General features: G+C 57.5%; 1 protein-coding gene across 1 annotated transcript; it reads right to left on the bottom strand.

The window, feature by feature from the left end:
- Positions 1–859: 859 nt before the first annotated feature.
- On the bottom strand, positions 860–15,828 carry TAGLN2 (transgelin 2). Its single transcript, XM_034756529.1, has 5 exons — positions 15,680–15,828; positions 3,959–4,151; positions 3,378–3,552; positions 2,595–2,697; positions 860–2,038 (listed from the first exon to the last, which is right to left on the bottom strand). The coding sequence occupies exons 2-5, from the start codon at positions 4,133–4,135 to the stop codon at positions 1,897–1,899; spliced, it is 597 nt and encodes a 198-aa protein (XP_034612420.1). The 5' UTR covers positions 4,136–4,151; positions 15,680–15,828; the 3' UTR covers positions 860–1,896.
- Positions 15,829–20,684: the final 4,856 nt, after the last annotated feature.

Below are 20,684 nucleotides of genomic sequence, written 5' to 3' on the forward strand. Positions count from 1 at the left end.
CCCTGCCCCTCCAGCCCTGTGGCTTCAGGGGACCCCGTGTCAGCAGAGCTGCTGCCAGCAGGCTGAGGAGGGGGTGACTCCTGTCAGGAGCTACCTCATTATCCAGGGGCCCCAATAGGGGCTTCCAAAACTAGGGGCCCTGATTTCTGGATTCCCCAGAGTCCTGGGAGGGGATGAGCAACACAAACCATGCTCAGCTTGCTGCTGTCTGGCCATTATTGTAACAGTGATTGGGCAGCAGGCTGCTGCTTGCAGCTCCTACAGCCGCTCAAGTAATTACCCCATTGCCTCCTTTGCCCATTTCATCCTCTTAGAGGTCACAGGCCATGGCACAGCCAAGGCAGAGGGCCCACCCCTGACCTGCCAGCCTACCCACTCAGTCCAACTGCTTAAAGGCACAGGCTGTTCTGCATGGACATGCCTGATCCTTTGTGGATTGCCCCTCAGTACAGGAGGGGAGGCCCAGCTCAGTACAGGAGAGGGGGCCTAGTGCCAGCAGGCCACTCCCACCAGTGCAGGTCTGGCCTCACTCCCTTTCAGGGGCCTCTGGTGCCATCCCAGACAGGGGAAGTTGGGCCAATAGGAGCAGCCAGCTGGTCTCCACCAACTCATGCTCCCTCCAGCACAGAGGGACCCGAGCTTGAACACAGCCCAGGCACTATCCCTTTCTGTGCTCTCCTTTCCCACAGGTTGTGGGGGGGGGGGACGGGTGCCTGTTCACTTGCACTGTCATTTCACTCTTTGCTGCCCCAACAGCATCTGCAAGAATTGCCAGCTGAGCCAACCCTGCATGAGCTGCCTAGTGCCCCTCCCCCAACTGCTTTGTGCCAGGCTTCTCATCACACACAAGGACTCAGGGTTATAAACAAGATTTGGGTGACCTTTATTCTGATTGGTGACCTCAGAGATACATTCCACAGTCAAAGTCATCAGAGCACAGGTGACAGCTATGGCCCAGCTCCAGAGCTGGTCATGTAGCACTGCTGGACCAGCTAGGGTTAGGGTCAAGCCACAAGTCAGCCAGGAGCAATGCTGTTGTAACAGTGGGGCTAGCTCCAGGTGCAATGCACTTCCTAGCTCCTCCACCCATGGTGAGAGCCCAGCACACAGCTGCTCCTAACCTTGAAGGCAGACCATCAGCTGGCTGACAATGCCCTGTCCCAAGGGCGACAGGGCAGGGTATTGCAGCCCTTTCTTCACAGCCCCAGCTGGGCAGCATTCTGCCTCCATCCCAGCTACTGGAGCCTGGATCATGTTACATGTTTCGTTACTAGCACAGGAGAATTACTCTGAGACAATACAGAAAGCTCTGCAGCACAAGCACAGGATTAGACACAAGACACTTGCTAGCAGGTCTTGCAGCTGAACAGCTAGACTGAGCCCTGCAAGGGAGATTTTTGGTCCTAAGACTATTGACAGATCAGCAAGAGCCACTGGCCTGGGTATCTGGAATGCAAGAAGTGGGTTTGCTGCTTCAGACAGAGCCCCAAGCCCCAGGGAGGAGAGATCTGGCTAGCAGCCATGGCTTTGGCACTCTGCTTTGATGGAAGGGTGGGAGGGGGTAGCCTTGATTGGTCCCAATGTCAGTCTAGACTGTCATTTGGTCTGTATGGAAATGGAGTTTGGTCCCTACACGCTAGTTCTGTAACAGTTTGGGGGAGTTCTGGGTCTTGTCCCCAGTGTTGCACACTGGGTGCTAGGGCCCCCCAGTGCTGGGATGGGGAGCTTTGAATGCAGACTTTCAGGGCACGAGGCCCTGGCAGGTTTCACTGTGGTGGTTTGCAGGGGGTGTTCAAGGCACCACTCCCCAATTTTCTAGACTGTAGACAAATATATTAAACCCTAGAGAGGAGGGGGAAGGGATGGTGGAGAGGGAGTGCTGCCAAGCTGGGCTGATCAGAGGATCTGGCGTGGCATCCCATAGCCTGTCATGCCTGCTTGCGATGCACCCCGGTTGGTGCCCATCTGCAGCCCAATCACATTCTGACCCTCCTTCAGCTTGTCTTTAGAGAAGTCGCGGCGGTTCTCCTGGGATTTCCTGGGGGTGAGGAAAACATGAGTCAGACCGGAGAGGTCACAGGGAAAGCACCTGGGTGGCACCTAATGGCTAGGCAGCATTGAAGAGAAGTGGCCCACACTGCACTGTGGAAGGGAAGCTGAGTGGGGCCCAGTGACAGCTCTGCCTTCATTGTATTGGCTACACCACACGACCTTTCAGGACAGTCAGACTGGATGAGCTGACATCCTGTCCCTCTGTAGAGTGACAGAGACCTAAGTCACTTTGCTTCCATGTAGCCAAATCCCCAAGCCAGTCACAGTCTGAGCCCCAGAGTCCCTCTTGCAGGCTGGGGGAAAGGGGGCAGCAGAGCACTGGAAGGTGCTTGCATCATTTCGAGTCCTCCTGCTGGGAGAGGTGGCTCCTGCACAGCGAGGCTGCCCAGCTCCACTTCCAGTGGCTTCAAGTCAGCTAGAGACAGGAAGACCCAAACCCGACTGCACCCTGGGCTGGGCCACGCCTGCTTGGCCTGACCACCCACCACTTTGGCCTGAGGGGCTGGTTTTCTGTTACTCCCAGAAGTTCAAGAGCTACTTACTTGGGGAACCAGTTGGGGTCTCCAACAAACAACCCATCTTGCTTTGTGACAGCCAAGCCCCCCAGGTTCATCAGGGTCCTCTGCACACAGGCCATGTTCTTTCCTGGCAGGGCAGAGAGCCTGTGAGTGACGTGCTGTGGTCTGACCTAGGTGTATTCAGCACAGAGCCCAGCCTCTGCAGCGAGCCCAGGCAGCACTTGGAGGGGGTCAGTAACCCAACCCTACCTGCCAGTGGGGCCTGCTGCTCATCTCACCCCCACGCTCTCTGGCCCAGAGCCCTGGCCAGGATTCAAGATAAGCAGCTATTCCAGAGAATGGTGGCAATACCATCCCCCTCTCCTGGGTCCAAGCACAGCCTTTGGATGTGCCAGGCTGGCTGCATTCAGCAGAAGCATCTGCTGACCCCCGCTAGCAGCTGTGGAGCCTGCTGGGAAAGGGTCAAATGAGCTCTGCTAACTCAGAGGCAGGAGACCCACTGCCCCACCCAGATACAAGGGATGTGGGCGAAGATCTAGGGCATGGGCTGAGTCACCTTGGAGGAGGATCCCCAGGATAAGCAGAATCTGGGGAGGCAGCTTTCTGCTGATGAAGCCAGACCCCATGAAGGGGGAGAGTTTGGATTTCTGCACAGTACAAGGGCTGGATCTAGAGCAGGCTGCTCATGTGGAGCTTCTAACTCAGAGGTTCCCTGCTCATCCCCATGCTAGGGGTTAAGCCTACCACAGGAGCCAGGACAATTATGTGCCAGGCCAACCCTTCCCCCCACCCCCAAGCTCTCCCTACCTTCCCAGAGGTCCACAGTCTGGAAGATGTCAGTGGGTGCAATGCCATACTGCTCAGCAGCCCGCAGGAACTGGGAGATCTGTTCCATCTGCTTGAAGGCCTTGTTTGAGGGATCAGTGTTGGCGACAGGCCTCTGGCCCTTTGGGTAGAGGCTGTTGATGAGTTTGCAGAGCACCTGGGCAGGAAGGACAAGGATAAACCCAGGACTCAGCCAGTGTTCTAGGCTAGTCTCAATAGCAGTCTCCACAGCACCCTGTATCTGGGGACAGGACCATCTGCAGGAGTTCCTTCGGGGCAGAGTCATCCCTTGTTAGCTCAGCATAGCCAGCGTGTGCCCTGGAGTGCTCCAGCCCTGCTGGGGGAGGCTCAAGGGGCAGTAGGGAGGACCTGGTGCCTCTGGTCTGTAAAGCTGTGCTGCCCCCACAGAGATCCTGGAGGATGCTTGTATCTCACTGCCACATCAAGGAGGGGGAATTGCCTGGGGCTCCAGCTCTCTGGAGGGGAAGGGACACTCCAGCTCATGTGAGAAAGCCCAAGCTGGTGGGGCACATGGGGGATCCTCCAACCCCAGTGATACTTACTGTGCCATCTTTCAGCCACTCCTGGAATTTCTCTTTCCCGGGCTCAGGTGACTGGATGTCCCCACACTGCGCCAGGATCCACTGGGTGAGCATCTGCTCCAGCTCTGGATCGTACTGCTTGTCGATCCTCTGCTGAACCTCCCAGCTGAGTCCATAGGCTGGTCCCCTGTTTGCCATGGCAACGGTGCAGTGTCTGCAGGGCCAACACAGACAGGGCAGGTGAGTGAGGTGCCCTCTACAGTCTGAGCCATGACATGGCAGCACAGGCTGGAGGAGCCAGGAGCCATCAGCCAGACTTAACTGGCACCAAGGGCCCAGCCCCTTTGGCCACTGTTTGGCATCTCAGGGCAGAGTTGATCCTGGCTGTGGATTAGAGGCTGCCCAGAGAACATTCCCCCCGCTCTGAGTTTGGGGGTCTCTACTACAGTGGGGCACACCTGCCAAAGGCCAGGGAAAGACCTCCCCTGCTTGCAGGAGGCAGCTCTGTTCTGCAGTCCCAAGGCTAGGTCTCCCCAGAGCAGGAGCAACATGTGCTGGGGCTGGTCAGAGGGGTTGCAGCATCCTCCCCACAAGCCAGCTCCACGAGCAGTGGGCACCCAGGCCAGGCAAGGAAGGATCTGCATTTGCACCACTCTACACAGGTACAGCTGGAAAGCCCTGTCCACTCCCAGCAGAGGCACACATGCTCTAGGCCCATTTCCTGGTGGGGAGGAGAGCCCTGGGCCTGTGATTGTGGTGCTGAGCATCTCCCATCCAGCTCAAGACTTCATCAAGCCAGCAGGGAGGAGATCCTGTGCTCATTGAGCTCTTGAGCCTAGTCCCCAGCACAGCATCCTGCATGCACCCCCACACCCTGTTCTCTCCAGAGGGGAGAGCACAGCAGTGCTCCTCCCTCCCCTGCAGCTCTGAGCCCCAGTGTAAGTGCTGCTGCCAGGCTGTGTCCCCCTTCCCCAGGGTCTGCAAGGGGCACACACCATGACAGGGCTGGCCCCACCTGGTGGACCTTCCAGATAGAGGGAGCCCCATACATCCCCTGGCTGGGAGCAGACAGCAATAAGAGCTGGGGCCAACCCACCCACAGCCCATCCTGCATTTAGTCAGATTGGGAGTGGTCTGAGCCTGCAGAGGGAAGCCCAGCACCCAGGTTCCACCCGCAGACCAATCACTGCACACAGAGAAACACTCCATGGAGCCACCCACCCATCACTCTGCCCAACACAGCACTGCAGTGGGTCACTGAGCACCCCCCAGTGCCCAGCACCAGCCCAACAGGGTCTCTCCAAAGACACTCCCAGCAGCCAGCTCCCCACAGCATGGGACATGCCAGCACCAGTAGCAAGAGGGAGGCTCTCCTACAGTTCCCTGGCTGCTGATCCAGTGTACAGCAGCATTTCCCAGCCCCAGGGAGGCCCCACCCTAGAGCTGACTGTCAGGGGCATTGATTGGAGACTTTCTGCCTTCTGGCAAGGTGCAGGGCAGAGGGATGTGCTCCCTCACTCAGTATAGCCCCTCCCCCAGCTCAGGGCTGCCTTTTCGGAAGGCCCTTACCCCAGGGGAAGGAAGCTCTGCTGGAATTTCCTTTGAGGGATGGTCAGACTTCACACGCTATGTGGTGGGGATGGCTCCAGACATGGCTTCCCCTCCCCACACCCAGTGCCTGCTTCTGCTATTCCAAGACTGGATCCCTTCAGCTTTTGGGGCACTGTGGGGTCAGCTCTGGTCAGAGGCATTCAGATTCAGCATGTCAGCCCCTCCCTACCCCACCCAAACCCCCTCCCTGGGCCAAAGCCCATTCTGCATGGTCAGGGCAGTTGGATTTGGGGCAGGAGAGGAGGCTAGACGAGAACATGGTGGGTCAGGATTGTAAAAGAAGCTGCTGCTGCCTTGGCTGCAGCTGGGGACCAGGCTCTCTCCAGATGGTGGGAAAGAGCCTGTCCTGGAGCCAGTCTCTCCCACCCACCCCATACACTGGGTGCCGTATCAGGAAAGTCAACAGCCCTGCCGTCCAAGCACATTCCAGCCCTAATCTCTGGAACGCAGCTATGTGCTGGGGCCAAGCAGGACGTGCCAGGGCCTGAGCCCAGCCCCAAGCTGCCTGAGGAGCCCAGCAGCTGTTCGGCAGGGGCAGGGCAGCTGCCCAGCCCCACAGGCTGCTATATGGACTCAGACTTTAAACCAGGGCCCCAGGACAAATGCAGCCAGGCCAGGGCAGAGCCTCTGGCTGGGGCTGCCAGTCCAGCCCTTCACTGACTCTCAGCTGACACCCCATGTAAGGGGATAGGTGCTGCCCCCCTCCCTACTTGCTGGGATGGTCAATCTCAATTAGGGATTTTTCACACAGCAAATGTGAAAAATCAGGACGGGGGTGGGGGTGGCGGGTAATAGGAGTCTATATAAGAAAAAGACCCAAAATAGGACTGTCCCTATAAAATTGGGACATCTGGTCACCCTAATCTCAATTCCACTTGTTCTGCTCCCTCTGCCCAGGCCTGCTGGGGGCAGGCTACTGTCTCAGATGGGACCAGGCTTTTGGGGAGGAAGAGGGATGAATGAGCTGCAACTCTGATACAATCCACCCCATTGCTCCACCTCTCACCACTGCTGAATCATGCTTGCACTTCTGGGTGATGCCTGGGCTGGAGTTCTCAGCCAGGAGACCTCATCGCCACCTGGAGCAGGGGAGTGTTGCTTGGCCAGGCAGTGACAGCTGCTAGGAGCAGAGGGAGACTGCACATGGTGCCATACAATGTTGCACTCAGCCAAGGGCTCTCCTGGCCAGGAGAGACTTAGGATTCCTGCCTCACAACATGGGAGTGAAGCCGCAAGCTCTGCCCCAGGTGCAGGCTGCAAATGGAGCAGCTGCTGGCCTTCAACACAGGACCCAGGCATCTGCAGCACATGGGCAAGATGGAGGCAGAGGGGGCCATGCCCAGGAGCTGAGGAGAAGGCTGATGGTGGTGCTGGGCAGGCCCCTGCAGGGATGTGAACATGGGCAGTTCTGCTGACACTCCTGGAGGGAGCAAACAGCAGCATTTGGTATGCCAAGCCTGGGTACCCATCCATGCCTGCAGGGCAGCTCTAGCAGAGTCACGGGAAGAGGGCACGCAAGACACCAGCTGAGCTGGTCCTTGCGGGGACTTTTGGCCCATGCTGGACACAGTGGAAAGGACAATGGCCACCACCCTCTAGATTAAACCAGGAGCTGCCTCTGGCTGAGATCTGAGCAGACAAGCCCCAATAAACAATCCTGCCAGGCCAGCCTCCCCTCCCCAGCCCTGAGGCAGGGCTGAGCCAACAGCCCCCACCATGATGCTGCACCAGCACTTCCTGGACAGCAACTTCTCACCCTTGCAGGGCATTTCCTATCCAAGCAACCCCTCGGCAGTGTCCATGGCAGGCCCCACCCTGGGAGCAGGAAGTGGTGGGGGGGCAGGGAAGGTGTTATTTCAGCTCCCCCAGCCATTCTGCAAGGAGAGGCTCCGAGGCAGCTGGCTGGGAAGGAAATAGTCAGCATTTGCTGGTCCCTGCCCTGGTACCAGATGGGAGTGAGGCCTTTCCAGGGATCCCCATTATTTATAGAGCCCCACTGCTCCCTGCCCACTTCCCCAGCAGCTCAGTCAGGGGGAGCTCCTTATAATCCTGACTCTCAGCTGGTTGAACAAGGGAGCAGCACAACCCAGAGACACAGGGGCACCCAGCAGCTGGCTCCCCACCCCACCCATCACTATGGAGTGGGCCTTACAAGGCCCCTAGTGGACCCTGCACCCACTCCTCCTGTGGAATGTTTGCAGGGTTGGGAAATGGCTCTGGGGCCCAGACTCAAGCGGGGGAGGGGAGGGGTGAATCACTCCCAGCCAGGGACAATTGCTATTGAGCAACTTGGCGATTTAATCAAGTCTGGAGATTGTCAGTAGTTTGGCTCCCTCCAGCCTCCCGCCTTATCCCTCAGTGTCACTGTGAGACTAGTAGCTGAGAGGATGCCACAAGCCAGGGATGCTGCAGCTCTGGGCACTGTTCCTGGGGCAGGAAGCAGGCCCTCCCCCAGCAGGTCTGGTGCCAATATAGCATGGGAGGGGTGAGAGTGCTCCCCTAGACAGAATGGCACATGCACCCATCCAGGCAGGGGCTCCCAGGCACACACAGGAGGGAGGGGCACTATTCCAGAGCTGAAAGCCAGTCACTCTACCCCCCTCCCACCACCAGGCTACAGATGCCTGGGGAAGGGGCCTGAGCCTCTGTGCTAAGGTGGCCTGAAATGCTCTTTCCAGAGGTACTTGAGTAGGCAGGGTGGGGGTGAAGCCAGTAATCTCCTGAACCCCCAGCACTGTGGATCCCATCAGGCCTGGGGCTGTTGGGTTTCACTATAGCTCCCCGGAGAACTCACCCAGCTAGCTGGGCACAAGGGAAGGTCTGAGCCACCCCCAAAGTGGTCTGAGAAAGCAGCTGCAGTACAAGCCTGCCATCCCACTGGCTCTGTTCCCTCAGCACAAGACTTACCAACCCTCCTGATCGATGGCCCCTGCCTGCCTGTCCTCTGCAGTCCCCTAAACCCCAGCCACAGTCAGTGCTCACCCCTGCATCAGGTGCATCATTGGCTGCCATCCACGAGCACAGAGCCAGTGTTACTGAGGCAGAGACCATCTGCCCCCAGCGAGGTGCCTGCATGGCTGACAGGTTGGAGGGGGAGACCCAGCTCAGCAGCAGTGGAATTGCTGCTCTGGGTCTACACCCTGCCTCTGCAGCTCCCCACAGCTGGCAGGTGTGAGGCAGGAGAGCCAGTCTGAGGGGGTGCAGACACACCCAGCTGGGAGCCCTTCACAAAGGAGCCAGCCCTGAGGGCTCCAGCCCCTCCCTGCCACATGCCAACTCCCAGCCCTCTATGCTGCAGGCAGCTCCTTCCAGTTCAGTGCAGCTGGCCAGAACCACCCACACGGTGGGAAACAGACGTGGCTAGTCCTGTCACAGCCTGTTCCAGAAGCTCCTCAGGTTGCATTGCAGCGGGTGGGTTGTCTCCCCCTTCCCCACCACCCTGTGCAGGAAGCCCAACTCTCTAGGCAGGTCTCCCAACCAGCACTCAAGACAAGGAGTGGGCTAGCTCACCCCTGGGTCCCAGCCTGTTTAGGGGGCAACAGCAGCCAGTTCACTCAGGATGGGCAGAGCCATGATCTTCCTCCCAGGTCAGCCCTAGCCAGGCTCCAGGCAGTCACTGCAGCCTGGTGTCCACCACACTCCTCTGTGGCATGCAGTCCAGGAGCACAAGTGTACAGCTACCATTGGTGGGGAGGGGGAAGGAAGAGAAGAGAGAAAGGAAGACCTGGGGCAGCGCTGCTAGGAGGTGACTCCCTGCCATCTCCAAGACTGGGAATAGACACCTTCCCTATTAGATCAGCTCTGCAGAGAGCATCTCATGCCCACACTTGCACCATGCAGGTTAGACTGTCAGGCAGTATTCCTAGGAAGCCAGCACCTCCTCAGCCCTTATGCAGATCTAGCTCCTTTCTAGCACATGCTTGCTGAACCATGAAGGGGCCACTTAATGGGAGGCCAGATGCTGCCTGACTCACTGCTCATCACCCACTCACTGAGCCAGGTTTAACTTCTGCACCCCCCCCCTCCATTAGTTTCACATTCTCAAGCTCAGGACAGTCCAGGGCATGTGGGAAGTCTGCCCAGTCCAGCCCTTATATGGATACTTTTCTGAGACTATTTCTGCTTAGACAGGGTTTGGTTTCCCTACAGTAGGGGTTACATCTGTTTGGTACATGCCAGGCCAGCAGTTGGCCATAAACTGGACCTGAGCCAGGAGAGGAGCTGGTGCCACCAATTCTCCAGTTCATCCTGCCAGGTGTGAGAGCTGACAGCACAACGCAGCTTTGTCCCAGCATGTCAGGGAAGAAGGAAACCTACATCATCTCATTTCCCAGAATAGTCCCTACCTGTGAGCCATCACAGCCATGTGAGTGTGCCCACCGGTGTAATACAGGCAGGGTTAGAGCCAGGCTGCCTCAGCCACGCAGCCAAGTGCATGGTCATATCTAGGACCAGAGGATGTGGTGCCCTTGCAGGCTGGGCAGCTGGCTGGTGAGCAGGGACTTGGTTACTCACCAGGCTCGCTTCCCAAACATGTACTCTCAATGTGTACATGGGATACACACACAGGAGGGTCATGAAGCATGATGAAAGGGGGTGCTACCTCTGTACATGGCCTATGCCCCCCACCTCCTCCTGCACCCCACCCCTGAGCCCCCTCCCACACCCAGACTCCCTTCCTTGGCAAGTATAATTCTTAGTTAACCAGAATTTGACTAACTGGCACACACACACCCCAACATGCCAGATAAAGCTTTACTGTATTTAGCTTCACAAAGTGCTCAAACACCGACAGAGGCAACATCCTGTACCCAAAGATCTAACCAGCCAGATGAGCAACCTCAGCCAATGACTGGAAACTGAAATCAGCAAAGTGCTAACGGAAAAGCAACAGCAGATTAAGTGAAGGTAATTAGCCACTAAGTAAACTGGCAAGGGATGTGGGGATTTGACATCACATGGAGATTCTAAATTGAGCTCAGCTGGCAGTTCTGGGTTGGAGGCAGGAATCCCTGGCTGGGAGGCTCTGGCCTGTGCTAAGCAGTCACTCAGACTGGATGATCACAACCATCTCTTCTGGTCTTGAAATCTAGGCAAATGTTGCTTTAATTGGGTCCCAGCAGGATCTTGTTGTCTGGAGAGCATCAGGCTACGCTAGCTCATTGTTCTCTCAGTCTGGACATGGGCAGCAAACTGGACACTCTGCACAGTGGGACTGGGCCAGCTGCCTCCAAGCCAGCGTGCTATGCCACACCCTTCACTGGCAACATGGGCAGAGGAGGCAGCACCTGTCCCATCCAGGCAGCAAGGTAGCTGCAAGCAGCCACTGCTAGAACCCACAAGCTGGCTGGAGATTTGTTTGCATCATTTACATTCTCTGGATACAGACATGCCCTCACTCACTTATTTGTGCTTCCACCTGCCCCCAAGTGGGACCTGCAGGCACTTTGAGAAGCTGATTGAGGAGGGCTGTCCCCAGAGCCCCCCACCCCCATGCCAAGCCTTGGATCAGTCCTTGGCAGACAGGAGGGGTGGCCGAGCACCCTAAAGGGTCAGAGCCCACTTCTGCTCACCAGCGGCAGTGAAGCTTTGCAGAGTTGGAGCAACATCAAGTGGGGCCTGGCCTGCACCAGGGCTCAGACAGCAGCAAGAGGGCTGAGAGGGAAGGAGAGCACCCCACTTCCCATAAGTTTAGTGGGACAGACTCTGGTGCTTAGCCAGAGGCTCTTGGCAAGGATTCTCTGAAGACAGGCCCCAGAAAAGCCATGAAGGGGAATTGGAAGGGCCCATGTCCAGGTCAGTGGCCCTACCTGGAAAGCCACAGAAGAGGTAGCTGAGCTTCTGGAGAGTGGTTGCAGAGAGGCAGCCATCAGGCCCAGCCTGGAGTGGCTGTGAAAGGCAGCTCCCCAGGAGCATTAGCAGCACTGGGCTCTGGGCCAAGGATCAGCAGTAACTGAAATTGGTGGAGACAGGCCTGATTTCCTGCCACAGATGGAGTCGGCTGGAAGACAAGAGAGCCAGCCCTGGGGGAGGGGAGAGGATGCTACTGAATCCCACAGAGCAGAAAGCAGCCACCAGAGTTTAGCACCCAGGTGGCCAGGAAGCGATAAGCCCTCAGAGGAACTGATCCCCCCCCCTCCCCCCCACAATCTGAGCAGGGAGGGGGAGTTGCTGCTGTTGAAATCCCCACAAACAGGAAACCCCCTGGAAGTGTGGGCAGGTCCCCTGGGGGTGTTGCCATGGTAACAGAACACAAGCCAGCCACAGACCCAAGGGCACCAAAAGTGCAGGGGCACTGCCATGCTTGGGTCCCACGAGGGCAGCATGTTCATGTGGGCACACCAGAGTACAGGGCTCCACAAGGCATGTGTCTGTGCAGAGACACCCCACATGAAGGGCTCTGGCTAAGAGCTGCCAAGGAGGGGAGCAAGCCAGCAAGAGGGTACAAGCCCCATGCTGGGCCCTTGGGCAGAGAGCCTGGCTGGGGAGCAGCAGCTCAGGACAGGGAAGGAAAGCCACCCCGCTCTCCTCCCCAGGAGTTTGGACCAGCTCTGTTTTAGTCTGTCACTCCCGCACCCCCAAGAGCCCAAGGGGAGGAGCTAGGGTTACCACCTGGTTGGTGCCAGACTGGCTTGGCCGGTTTTGTAATGGATTTGCCAGTTGCCCCCAAAAAAGCAGCAGATTAAATGAAGTGTGGGTCTAAAGATTAGCTATTCCACAGTACTGTCAAATGTGGACAGTGTCTGTGTGCAGCTAAGGATGCTCAGTGTTCCCACTTCTGCAGTTTAAGTAAGAAATTGATGTTATCAATCTTCTCTGTGTTCTCTCTAGATACTATAAGTGGCAGTTAAAGGGAGGGGGATTGCGGAGTTGCCTTGTGGTTAGGGGTGCAGCAGGCTTACTTGGAGGATGCTGATATTTTTGCAGTTCAAAGGTAGTAACTCCAAGAGGAGCCAACAGAGTCTGCAGCTTCAGCTGTTGAGACTGCCAAGGGGAGGAGGGGGGGCGGGAAGAGATCAGGAGGGAGAAAAGGTCCCACCCTAGAAGCCACACTGCTCACACCCCTCCTCCTGCCACCCCCACATCCACTCACTTCCAGCCCATGTTCTTGAGGGCACGGACCTTGGCTCCAGCTGGGAGGGCCCACAGCACCCAAGCAGGCAAGCCATAAGGAGACTCAGCCATGCACACTGCAGCTCTCTTGGCTTTCAGGTCAGCTCTTTGGAGCCTATTGGCTTGAGGGGGAGCTGCAGATGGACTAGTGGGGGAGGCAGTAGGGATTACTGGGGGGGGGGAGGGGGTAAGAGTCTCTCCTCCCCCTGCTGCAGATTCTCCCTGCTCAGAGCTGGGCTGCCCAGGATTAGCACCTCCACCCAGCAGAGCTCTTCTGGGACCCTAGACAGGAGCCACTCCAACCTGCAATTTCCAGAACTGAGCACCCTGGAGGCAGAGGAGGATGTGGTGAAGGCAGGAGGCACAAGCCAGATCGGCATCTCATGAAACTTTAGACGCCCCCCCCCCCCCCGCAATTCAGGGGCTCAGTCAGCTGCAGAGAGATGCTCATTACAGATGGGAATAAAAATGCCAGCTCTGCCTGCCCCTGGAGTGGTGCCAGCAAGCAGCAGGTCGATTCACATGAACAGCAGCTGCTGTTTTATGGGGTAGTTTCACTTTATGGAGGCCCTCAATTCAGCTGTGAGCAGATTCCCATAAAACATTCCAGCCCAAGAACACAGGCTGTTAACACACTATTAATCTGCTGCCCCAGGACATGCTGCCGCCCTCCCCCGAGCCTTCGCAAGCCCAGACCTGCTGTACCTTGACACTGGAGCTTGCCAAACTGGGAGCTGGACAAGGCCTTTTCCTTCTGCTAGCCATGCCAAAGGCAGGGCTGGGACCAGAGAGCCCATCCTGCTCCCAAGCACCCATCTGGATTTGCTGCTGTCCCACAAGAGGGGCCAATAAAGGGTCAAAGTGATTGCTCTAACCCCCATTCATCCATTACCTGCAATACCCTCTCCCTGCCCCCAGAATCCTGCACAGAGTGCTGGAGAAGGACAAACCCTGGAGCCAAACACCCCCATGCTAGGACCAGTGCAATTCCACAGCAGCTTCATTGGCTCAGGAGGCCATTCCACAGGAGCGATCTACACAGCACTGGAACCACTGCCACTATGCAACCCCAGTAGCTGCTGTTCTACTGATAACAAGGGACAGCTGCAGCCTGGTCATACAAGACTAACTATGCCAGCAGGGGAGGCACCTCTAAACCAGCAGCACAGCATCCACAGCTGATTTAACTACTGCAGAGCCCCACCCTATCCAGAACAGCTATATTGGTACAAACTGTCTGCTAGACCACTGGTTCTCAGCCTTTCCAGACTACTATCCCCCTTTCAGGAGTTGGATTTGTTTGCATACCACAAACTTCACCTTGCTTAAAAACTACTTGCTTACAGAACCAGACATAAAAACGCTAGTGCCACAGCCAGACTATTACTGACTTTCTCATTTCCACCATATAAATATAATTCTACTTACATTTCAGTGCATTGTATATAAAGCAGTATAGACAAGTCACTATTTGTATGACATTTTAGTCTGCACTGACTTCGCTAGTGCTTTGTGTAGCCTGTTCAAACACTAGACAGATATCTAGATGAACTGATGTACCCACTGGAAGACCTCCGCATGCCCCCAGGGGTACACGCATCCCTAGTTAAGAACTACTGCCTTAGACCAGGCCTTCCTTGCCTCTCATCCAAGCTCTTCAGTGAGGAATTTTCACACCACAGCCTGAGAAAAGCAGCCTGGAGGCTATGGATGAAGTTCAGCCACCTCACACCACAACTGCCCAAGAGTAGGCTACGGAGTGGATGCCAGGCATGGCCACACCCTGACCAGCCACGGCTGGAGGGAAAGGACTTAAGAGCTGGGGAGCTCACCCATTATTTGCACTCTGGGTCAAAGCAGCATTAGCCTGCCTGAGGGACCAGCTGTGGCTGTTCTAAGTGGCAGGTCCCTCAGGGGAGGGCAAAGGCCTCACATGTCTCCGCTGCTCCATTTTAGAAGCAGAGTCCTGGAAAGGGACCAGCGTCCAGGGAATTGGGTCAGACCCAGAAGCACTGCTAGTTTTTCCTTTTCTGGAGAGAAAAGAGCCCAGGCCGGGAGACTGTTTTGAGCATGAAGTCGTCAGCCCCGCACCGGCCTTTGTAACCACTGTGCTGCTTGCCAAGCTGGGGAGCTCATGGCAGGGGGAGGAGAGCAGGCCTGGCGCCAGGAGCAGCAGCACAAGCAGCCAGTTTGCAGAAGTCCCCTGATTTATAAGTTTGTTGTAGCAACACGCTGCTAGTGCCAGCCGGCTGCAGAGGGGTCACGATCCCCGATGAGACAGCAGTTTCTGCACTAGCGACCCAGACTTTCCCCACAGCACCCTAGCGCCTTCGCCAGTGGCCATCTCTGGGAGGGCGAAGCAGCTACCACACCCATCCAGCTCCCCTCTGGTGCGCTCGCTCCAGCGTGACAGATTTAACAGCACCCTCCCGCCCAGAGCCTGCAAACAGGGGGTCCTGGGGCAGCCTTCGCTAGCAGCGGCACCGAGCAAAGCCACCACTTTTAAGAACCCACCTAGTGGCACGGCCGAGCTCCGGGTCCCAGGCATACCAAGCCAGGGGCTCAACCCAGCTCCAGACCCGGGGCAGGTCAGCCAGCTGCTGGTCTGACACGTGGGAAGCCGGGGCCGCACCCGCTCGATCAGCCCGCGGAACTGCAGCGTAACACTCGCTGCGCACGAGGGGCAGGCAGCGCACCTGGCCCTGCTGCGCGGCCCGGCACCGGCTTCCAGCAGCCGGACGGGCAGGACCCACTAACAGCCCCGCACGCCGGCCGCTTTCACCGGTACCCAAACCCACCCGGCATGCCCACGGGAACTCCCCAGTCCCGCGGGGAGCTGCCCGGAGCGCGGCACCTACAGCAGCCGGGAAAGAGCGGGAGCAGCCCCCAGTGGCCCCACACTCACCCCCGAGCGTGAGACAAGGCAGGTTCCCCCCGCGCCCGGCCCTGACCTCCCTCCATAAAGCAGCCCCGGCCCAGGGGGCACGGCACCCCACCCATCCCCGGCACGGCTCTGACCTGCTGGCGACGGCCTGGAGCTAGAGCGATGAGATGGGACCGCACCCACCCCGCGCGGCTATTTGAGGGCTGATGTCAGCGTCCGGGGACGGGGGCGGTGCCGGCGGAAGGGACTTAAAGGGCCGGGAGGCACTGGCCCCGCCTTGCAGTGAGGTGGATGCGGTGGTGCCAGGCGCCCTTCAGGGCTGGAGCCGCCTGGGTTCTGCCGGGCCCTAGCGGGAGCTAGATGCTTTGAACCTGCCTTTAGCCATGCTGCGTTCCCCTACCCTGGGTCGAGCCCAGCCGCCCTCACCCCTGCGGTACCTTCCGGGGAGCAGGGCGCTGAGTTCAGGGAGGCCGTGTAGCGGAAAGCCCCTGGGGAAAACCCACCCAGTCTCTTTGCAGTGCTTCTATATCCTGGGGAATTTTTGAGTAAAATGTTTTGAATGAAAATTCCCAATTTCACAAGTTGAAACGTTTTACTCCCAAATTCCCAGGTTTGGGGAAATTTCCCAGGATATAGAAGCACTGTAAAAAACTTTATCTGGGAATTTTTCACCAGATTTGGGAAATTTTTACCACTAGGTTGGGAAAAGTTGGCATCATGATATAGAAGCACTGCCTCCTTGCCCTGGAGGCCAGGCTGTAACAGTCAGTTACTGACACACACCTGAGAATATTGTAGTTTTTCACAGCCCCCAGGCAGGGGTCCAGCTACAATCAGGGGCAGCTCCAGATACCAGTGCACCAAGCACATGCCTGGGGTGGCAAACTACGGGCGGCCTGCCAGTTGCTGTGAGGGTGGCAGTCAGGCGGCTTTCAGTGGCACGCCTGTGGGAGGTCCACCGGTCCCGCGGTTTTGGCGGCAATTCGGTGGCGGGAACGCCAAAGGCACGGGACCAGCAGACCTCCTGCAGGCATGCTGCTGAATCTGCCTGACTGCCGTGCTTCGGGTGGCAAAATACATAGAGCCGCCCCTGGCTACAATCCCCAGACACAGAACTCTGGGAAGGGAGGATCAAGGTCTTGGCTCAGCCTTAACCTCCCCCCTATTTCCATGCTCTGAAAAACCAAACCCAGAGAATATTCTACCCAACCTCAGTTCTGCCTCTCCCCCTCCCCCCATGGAGGAGAGCGAAAAAGTACATCACCTGCCTTTTGGTGGAGGATGGTGCCCACCCTCACGGATCTGGAGGAGATACGCAGGAGGGCCAGGGCCTTCTACGTGAGCCTTTCCTCCCAGATCTGACCGATCCCGAAGCTTGCCGAGTGCTCTGGACCAAGCTCCCAATGGTCAGCGCAGGTGACCGGAACTGGCTGGAGCTGCCTCTCTCTCTGGCCGAGCTCTCAGAAGTCCTCCATCTCATGCCCACCAATAAATTCCTGGGCATGGAAGGGCTGACTGTGGAGTTCTACCACGTGTTCTGGGATGTCCTAGGCCTGGACCTAGTCACCTTCTGAGCTGAGTCCTTGAAAAGTGGGGTCCTCCCTCTCTCATGCAGGCGACCTGTGCTCGCCTTGCTTCCAAAGAAGTGGGACCCCTGTGACCTTCGGAGTTGGTGTCCCATCTCGCTCCTCAGCACGGACTATAAGGTCGTAGCGAAGGCCATCTTCCTGCAGCTGGGGTCTGTGCTGGTGGACGTGGTCCATCCCGATCAGACGTACACCAGGGGGAGGGATGGCTCAGTGGTTTGTGCATTGGCCTGCTAAACCCAGGGTTGTGAGTTCAATCCTTGAGGGGGCCACTTAGGGATCTGGGGCAAAATCAGTACTTGGTCCTGCTAGTGAAAGCAGGGGGCTGGACTTGATGACCTTCAAGGTCCCTTCCAGTTCTAGGAGATAAGATATCTCCATTAATTTATTTATTTATCCTAGGCTGGACCATCTTTGACAATCTGTATTTAGTCAGGGACCTCTTGGAGCTGGGGCATAGGAATGGTCTGTCATCACCCTCCTGTCCCTGGACCAGGAGAAGGCGTTCGACAGGGTGGATCACAGGTATCTCCTGGGCACTCTGCAAGCGTTCGGCTTCAGGCCTCAGTTTGTGGGCTTTCTCCAGGTGCTGTACGCTGACGCGGAGTGTCTGGTCAGGCTCAACTGGACCCTGACCGAGCCGGTCAGCTTCGGGCTGGGAGTACGGCAGGGGTGCCCCGTCTCGGGTCAGCTGTGTGCTCTGGCGATTGAACCCTTCCTCTGTCTCCTCTGCTGGAGGTTGACAGGGTTGGTGCTTCGGGAGCTGGAGCTGGAGCTGCAGCTGGTCCTGTCAGCGTCCGCTGCCAACGTGCTCCTTGTGGTCCAGAACCTGGGCGACCTGGTGGGGGTGGAGGCCTGCCAGGCAATCTACTCGGCAGCCTCCTCCGCCCGGGTCAACTGGGTCAAGAGCTCTGGCCTGATGATTGGGGACGGGCGGCAGGCGAGCTGCCTCCCACCCGTGCTTTAAGCCATCCGGTGGAGTGTGGGTCCGCTGCTCTATCTCGGTGTTTACCTTTCCACCAGACATCATTCTCCGCGAGAGAACTGGCAGGATTTGGAGGCCAGGGTGGGTGAGCGGCTGCAGAGATGGACAGGACTGTTCCAGTGTCTTCCTGTGAGGGAGGGCACTAGTGCTGAACTACCTAGTCCTGTCCATGCTCTGGCACCGGCTCAACACCCTGAGCCCAACCCCAGGGATCCTGGCTAGGCTCCAGAGGACAGCCCTGGAGTTTTTCTGGCCAGGACTGCATTGGGTCTCTGCAGAGGTCCTGAGTCTTCCCCTGGAGGAGGGAGGACAGGGCCTGGTCTGTCTTCGTAGCCAGGTCCATGTCTTCCACCTCCAGGCCCTGCAGAGGCTCCTTTATGGTGCAGGTAGTCTGGCATGGAGCATGTTGACGTACGCCTTCCTCTGCCACCTCGGAGGGCTCCGATATGATTGGCAGCTCTTTTTTCTTCACCCAAGGGGTCTTCTGGGAGACCTCTCTGAGCTGCTGGCCTTCTACCAGGACCTTCTCCAGACCTGGAAGCTCTTTTTGGTGACCAGATCCTTTGTGGCTACCGAGGGGACGGACCTCCTCACGGAGCCCTGCTACACAACCCCGGTCTACGTGTGCAAGTGGCGGAGTCTCCCTCGGTGCGCTGGAGGTTGGTCCTGGCAGAAACCACCAGGGTTGGAGACCTTCTGGACTACGACAGGGGGGACTGGGTGGATCCCTGGGCACTTGGTTGGTGCATGGGACTCTCCACCTTTCCGACCACCCTGCGCATACTCCAGGAGGTGGGGGTGGCCTTATCGCCCATTTCTCTTGACTTCCTGCTGCGGGCCCTGTGAGAGGGCGTTCCCCGCCCACCCGTCACCCCGGGCCCTCTCGACCTTTTTATCAGGCCCCTGTTCCACGAGCCCCTGCAGCCTCCCCATTCCCATACTTAGAGCCAGCTGCATGCCCTGCAGCCGTTTGCTTCTGAACTGCGCCCAGGGACCAACTATACATGCTCATGCTCCACACGTTGCATCTCCTCACCTTCCTGTTCCGCCCTGACACCAAATGGCGGGACTATTTACCACTTGTGGAGAGTGAGGAGCCCCGGTGGGCCAATATCTGTTCCACCCTGGTCCCACAGCCCACTGGGGATATAGGTTGGCAGCTCTTTAACGGAGCCATGAGCACAGGCGTGTAACCTGGCACGGTTCACCCCCATTCCTGAGGCTCCCTAGACAGCTTTGAGGAGCAACGGGTGCTGTCGGGTGTTCTCTGCTCGGTGTCCCCCTCTGGATCCCTAGTTTTGAACCTGTGACCTTCACTCCTGACCTTGTTATTCCTTAGTTGTCCCCTGTCTTCATTTGGTTCCTGGGTCCAGTGATCCCTCCCGCAAGGCTGGGGGAGGGGCCTTTAGACGTGGGCAGGCTTGTACCCGCCCACCTCCCAGGATTTCTAATAAGGCCTTTCAGGCAAAGACCTGGAGAGCTAAAGGCGGCTCTTGGTGGGCTGCAGGGATCTGCAGGCTGAGGCCCTGAAGCATGGACAAAGAGGGTGCTGGAGTCGTGGGGAAGTGGCCCAAGGAGGAGTCAGAGGCAGCGCTGAAAGCAGTGGCCATCAACAGGGTCCCTGGGCTGGGAGTCAGGACCCAGATTAGTGGATGGGCCTAGGTACCCTCCCCCTCTCACCACTGAGGAAGTGACTGGACTGTGATACTTCCCCCCAGAAGGGGGGAACCCAGAGCATAACATGGCTGGAGGGCTGTGTCACTGAAGAGAACGCTGCAGTCCTGGGAGTGACATGGGTCCCAGAACAGAAGTGACAGCGGCAAGGCACCACCAGAAGGTGGTGCACTGGCAAGAAAAGCTAATCTGTGTGGCAGCCAGCAGGAGGCACTGGAGTGGTGAGCTGCACCCTGGCACACGTGGTAGAGAATGCGGGCATTTGGTTGCCCCTGAGGGAAGAGTGAGAAACTCAGACTGTTTGGCAGCTGCCCTGATAGAAGGGGAGTTTGGAAGACTAATAAAGGGACTATGGAGCTGCTGTGTACAGAGGTGTTTTTGGCAGAAGGCAGGTGTACCTTCCCAGGATGGACTTCGGAGTTGTTGCTTCCACTGAAGGGGGTTAAAGAGCAACCAAGGGGGGATTCAGGCCCTGGTGAGGCAGACCCACTGTTGCCATTGGTTTTCCAGGGAGACACAGAGATACTTGCAGGAATGCCTGAGGCAACTAGCAGAAGAGCAGCATTATTTGCTCAAGACCCTCCAGGAGGTGATCAGAGGCCAGAGAGCCTGGGGCAAGAAGCCAGGTCCCAGGATCAGACTAGAAGCCTGAGCAGGGCAGTGTTATGCCTGTAGGCAGATGGGACACTTCAAGAGAGGGTGCCCCTATCAGGAAGAGAAGAGGCCTATCATCAAGGGAAAGAGAGCAGGGACACCCCAAGGTCCATGACCTCTGAAGAGAACAGGAAGGGGGGATGCTTGTTTCACCTCTGGGGAACCAGGGCATGTGAAGAGGCAGTGCCCTCACTGACAGAACAGGAGCTCAGGGAAGGGCAGCATCCCGACTGGGGATGA

Source organism: Trachemys scripta, chromosome 24 (assembly GCF_013100865.1).
Source record: "Trachemys scripta elegans isolate TJP31775 chromosome 24, CAS_Tse_1.0, whole genome shotgun sequence".
In the NCBI taxonomy this organism is placed as follows: domain Eukaryota; kingdom Metazoa; phylum Chordata; order Testudines; family Emydidae; genus Trachemys; species Trachemys scripta.

Bases quoted from the DNA above. Each gene is read 5' to 3' on its own strand.
- TAGLN2 (XM_034756529.1), bottom strand. From the start codon at position 4,135: ATGGCAAACAGGGGACCAGCCTATGGACTCAGCTGGGAGGTTCAGCAG. The intron at 2,698-3,377 runs GTAGGGAGAGCT...CTGCCCTGCCAG, and splicing joins GACTGTGGACCTCTGGGAAG to GAAAGAACATGGCCTGTGTG. The intron at 2,039-2,594 runs GTAAGTAGCTCT...CCTCACCCCCAG, and splicing joins GACCCCAACTGGTTCCCCAA to GAAATCCCAGGAGAACCGCC.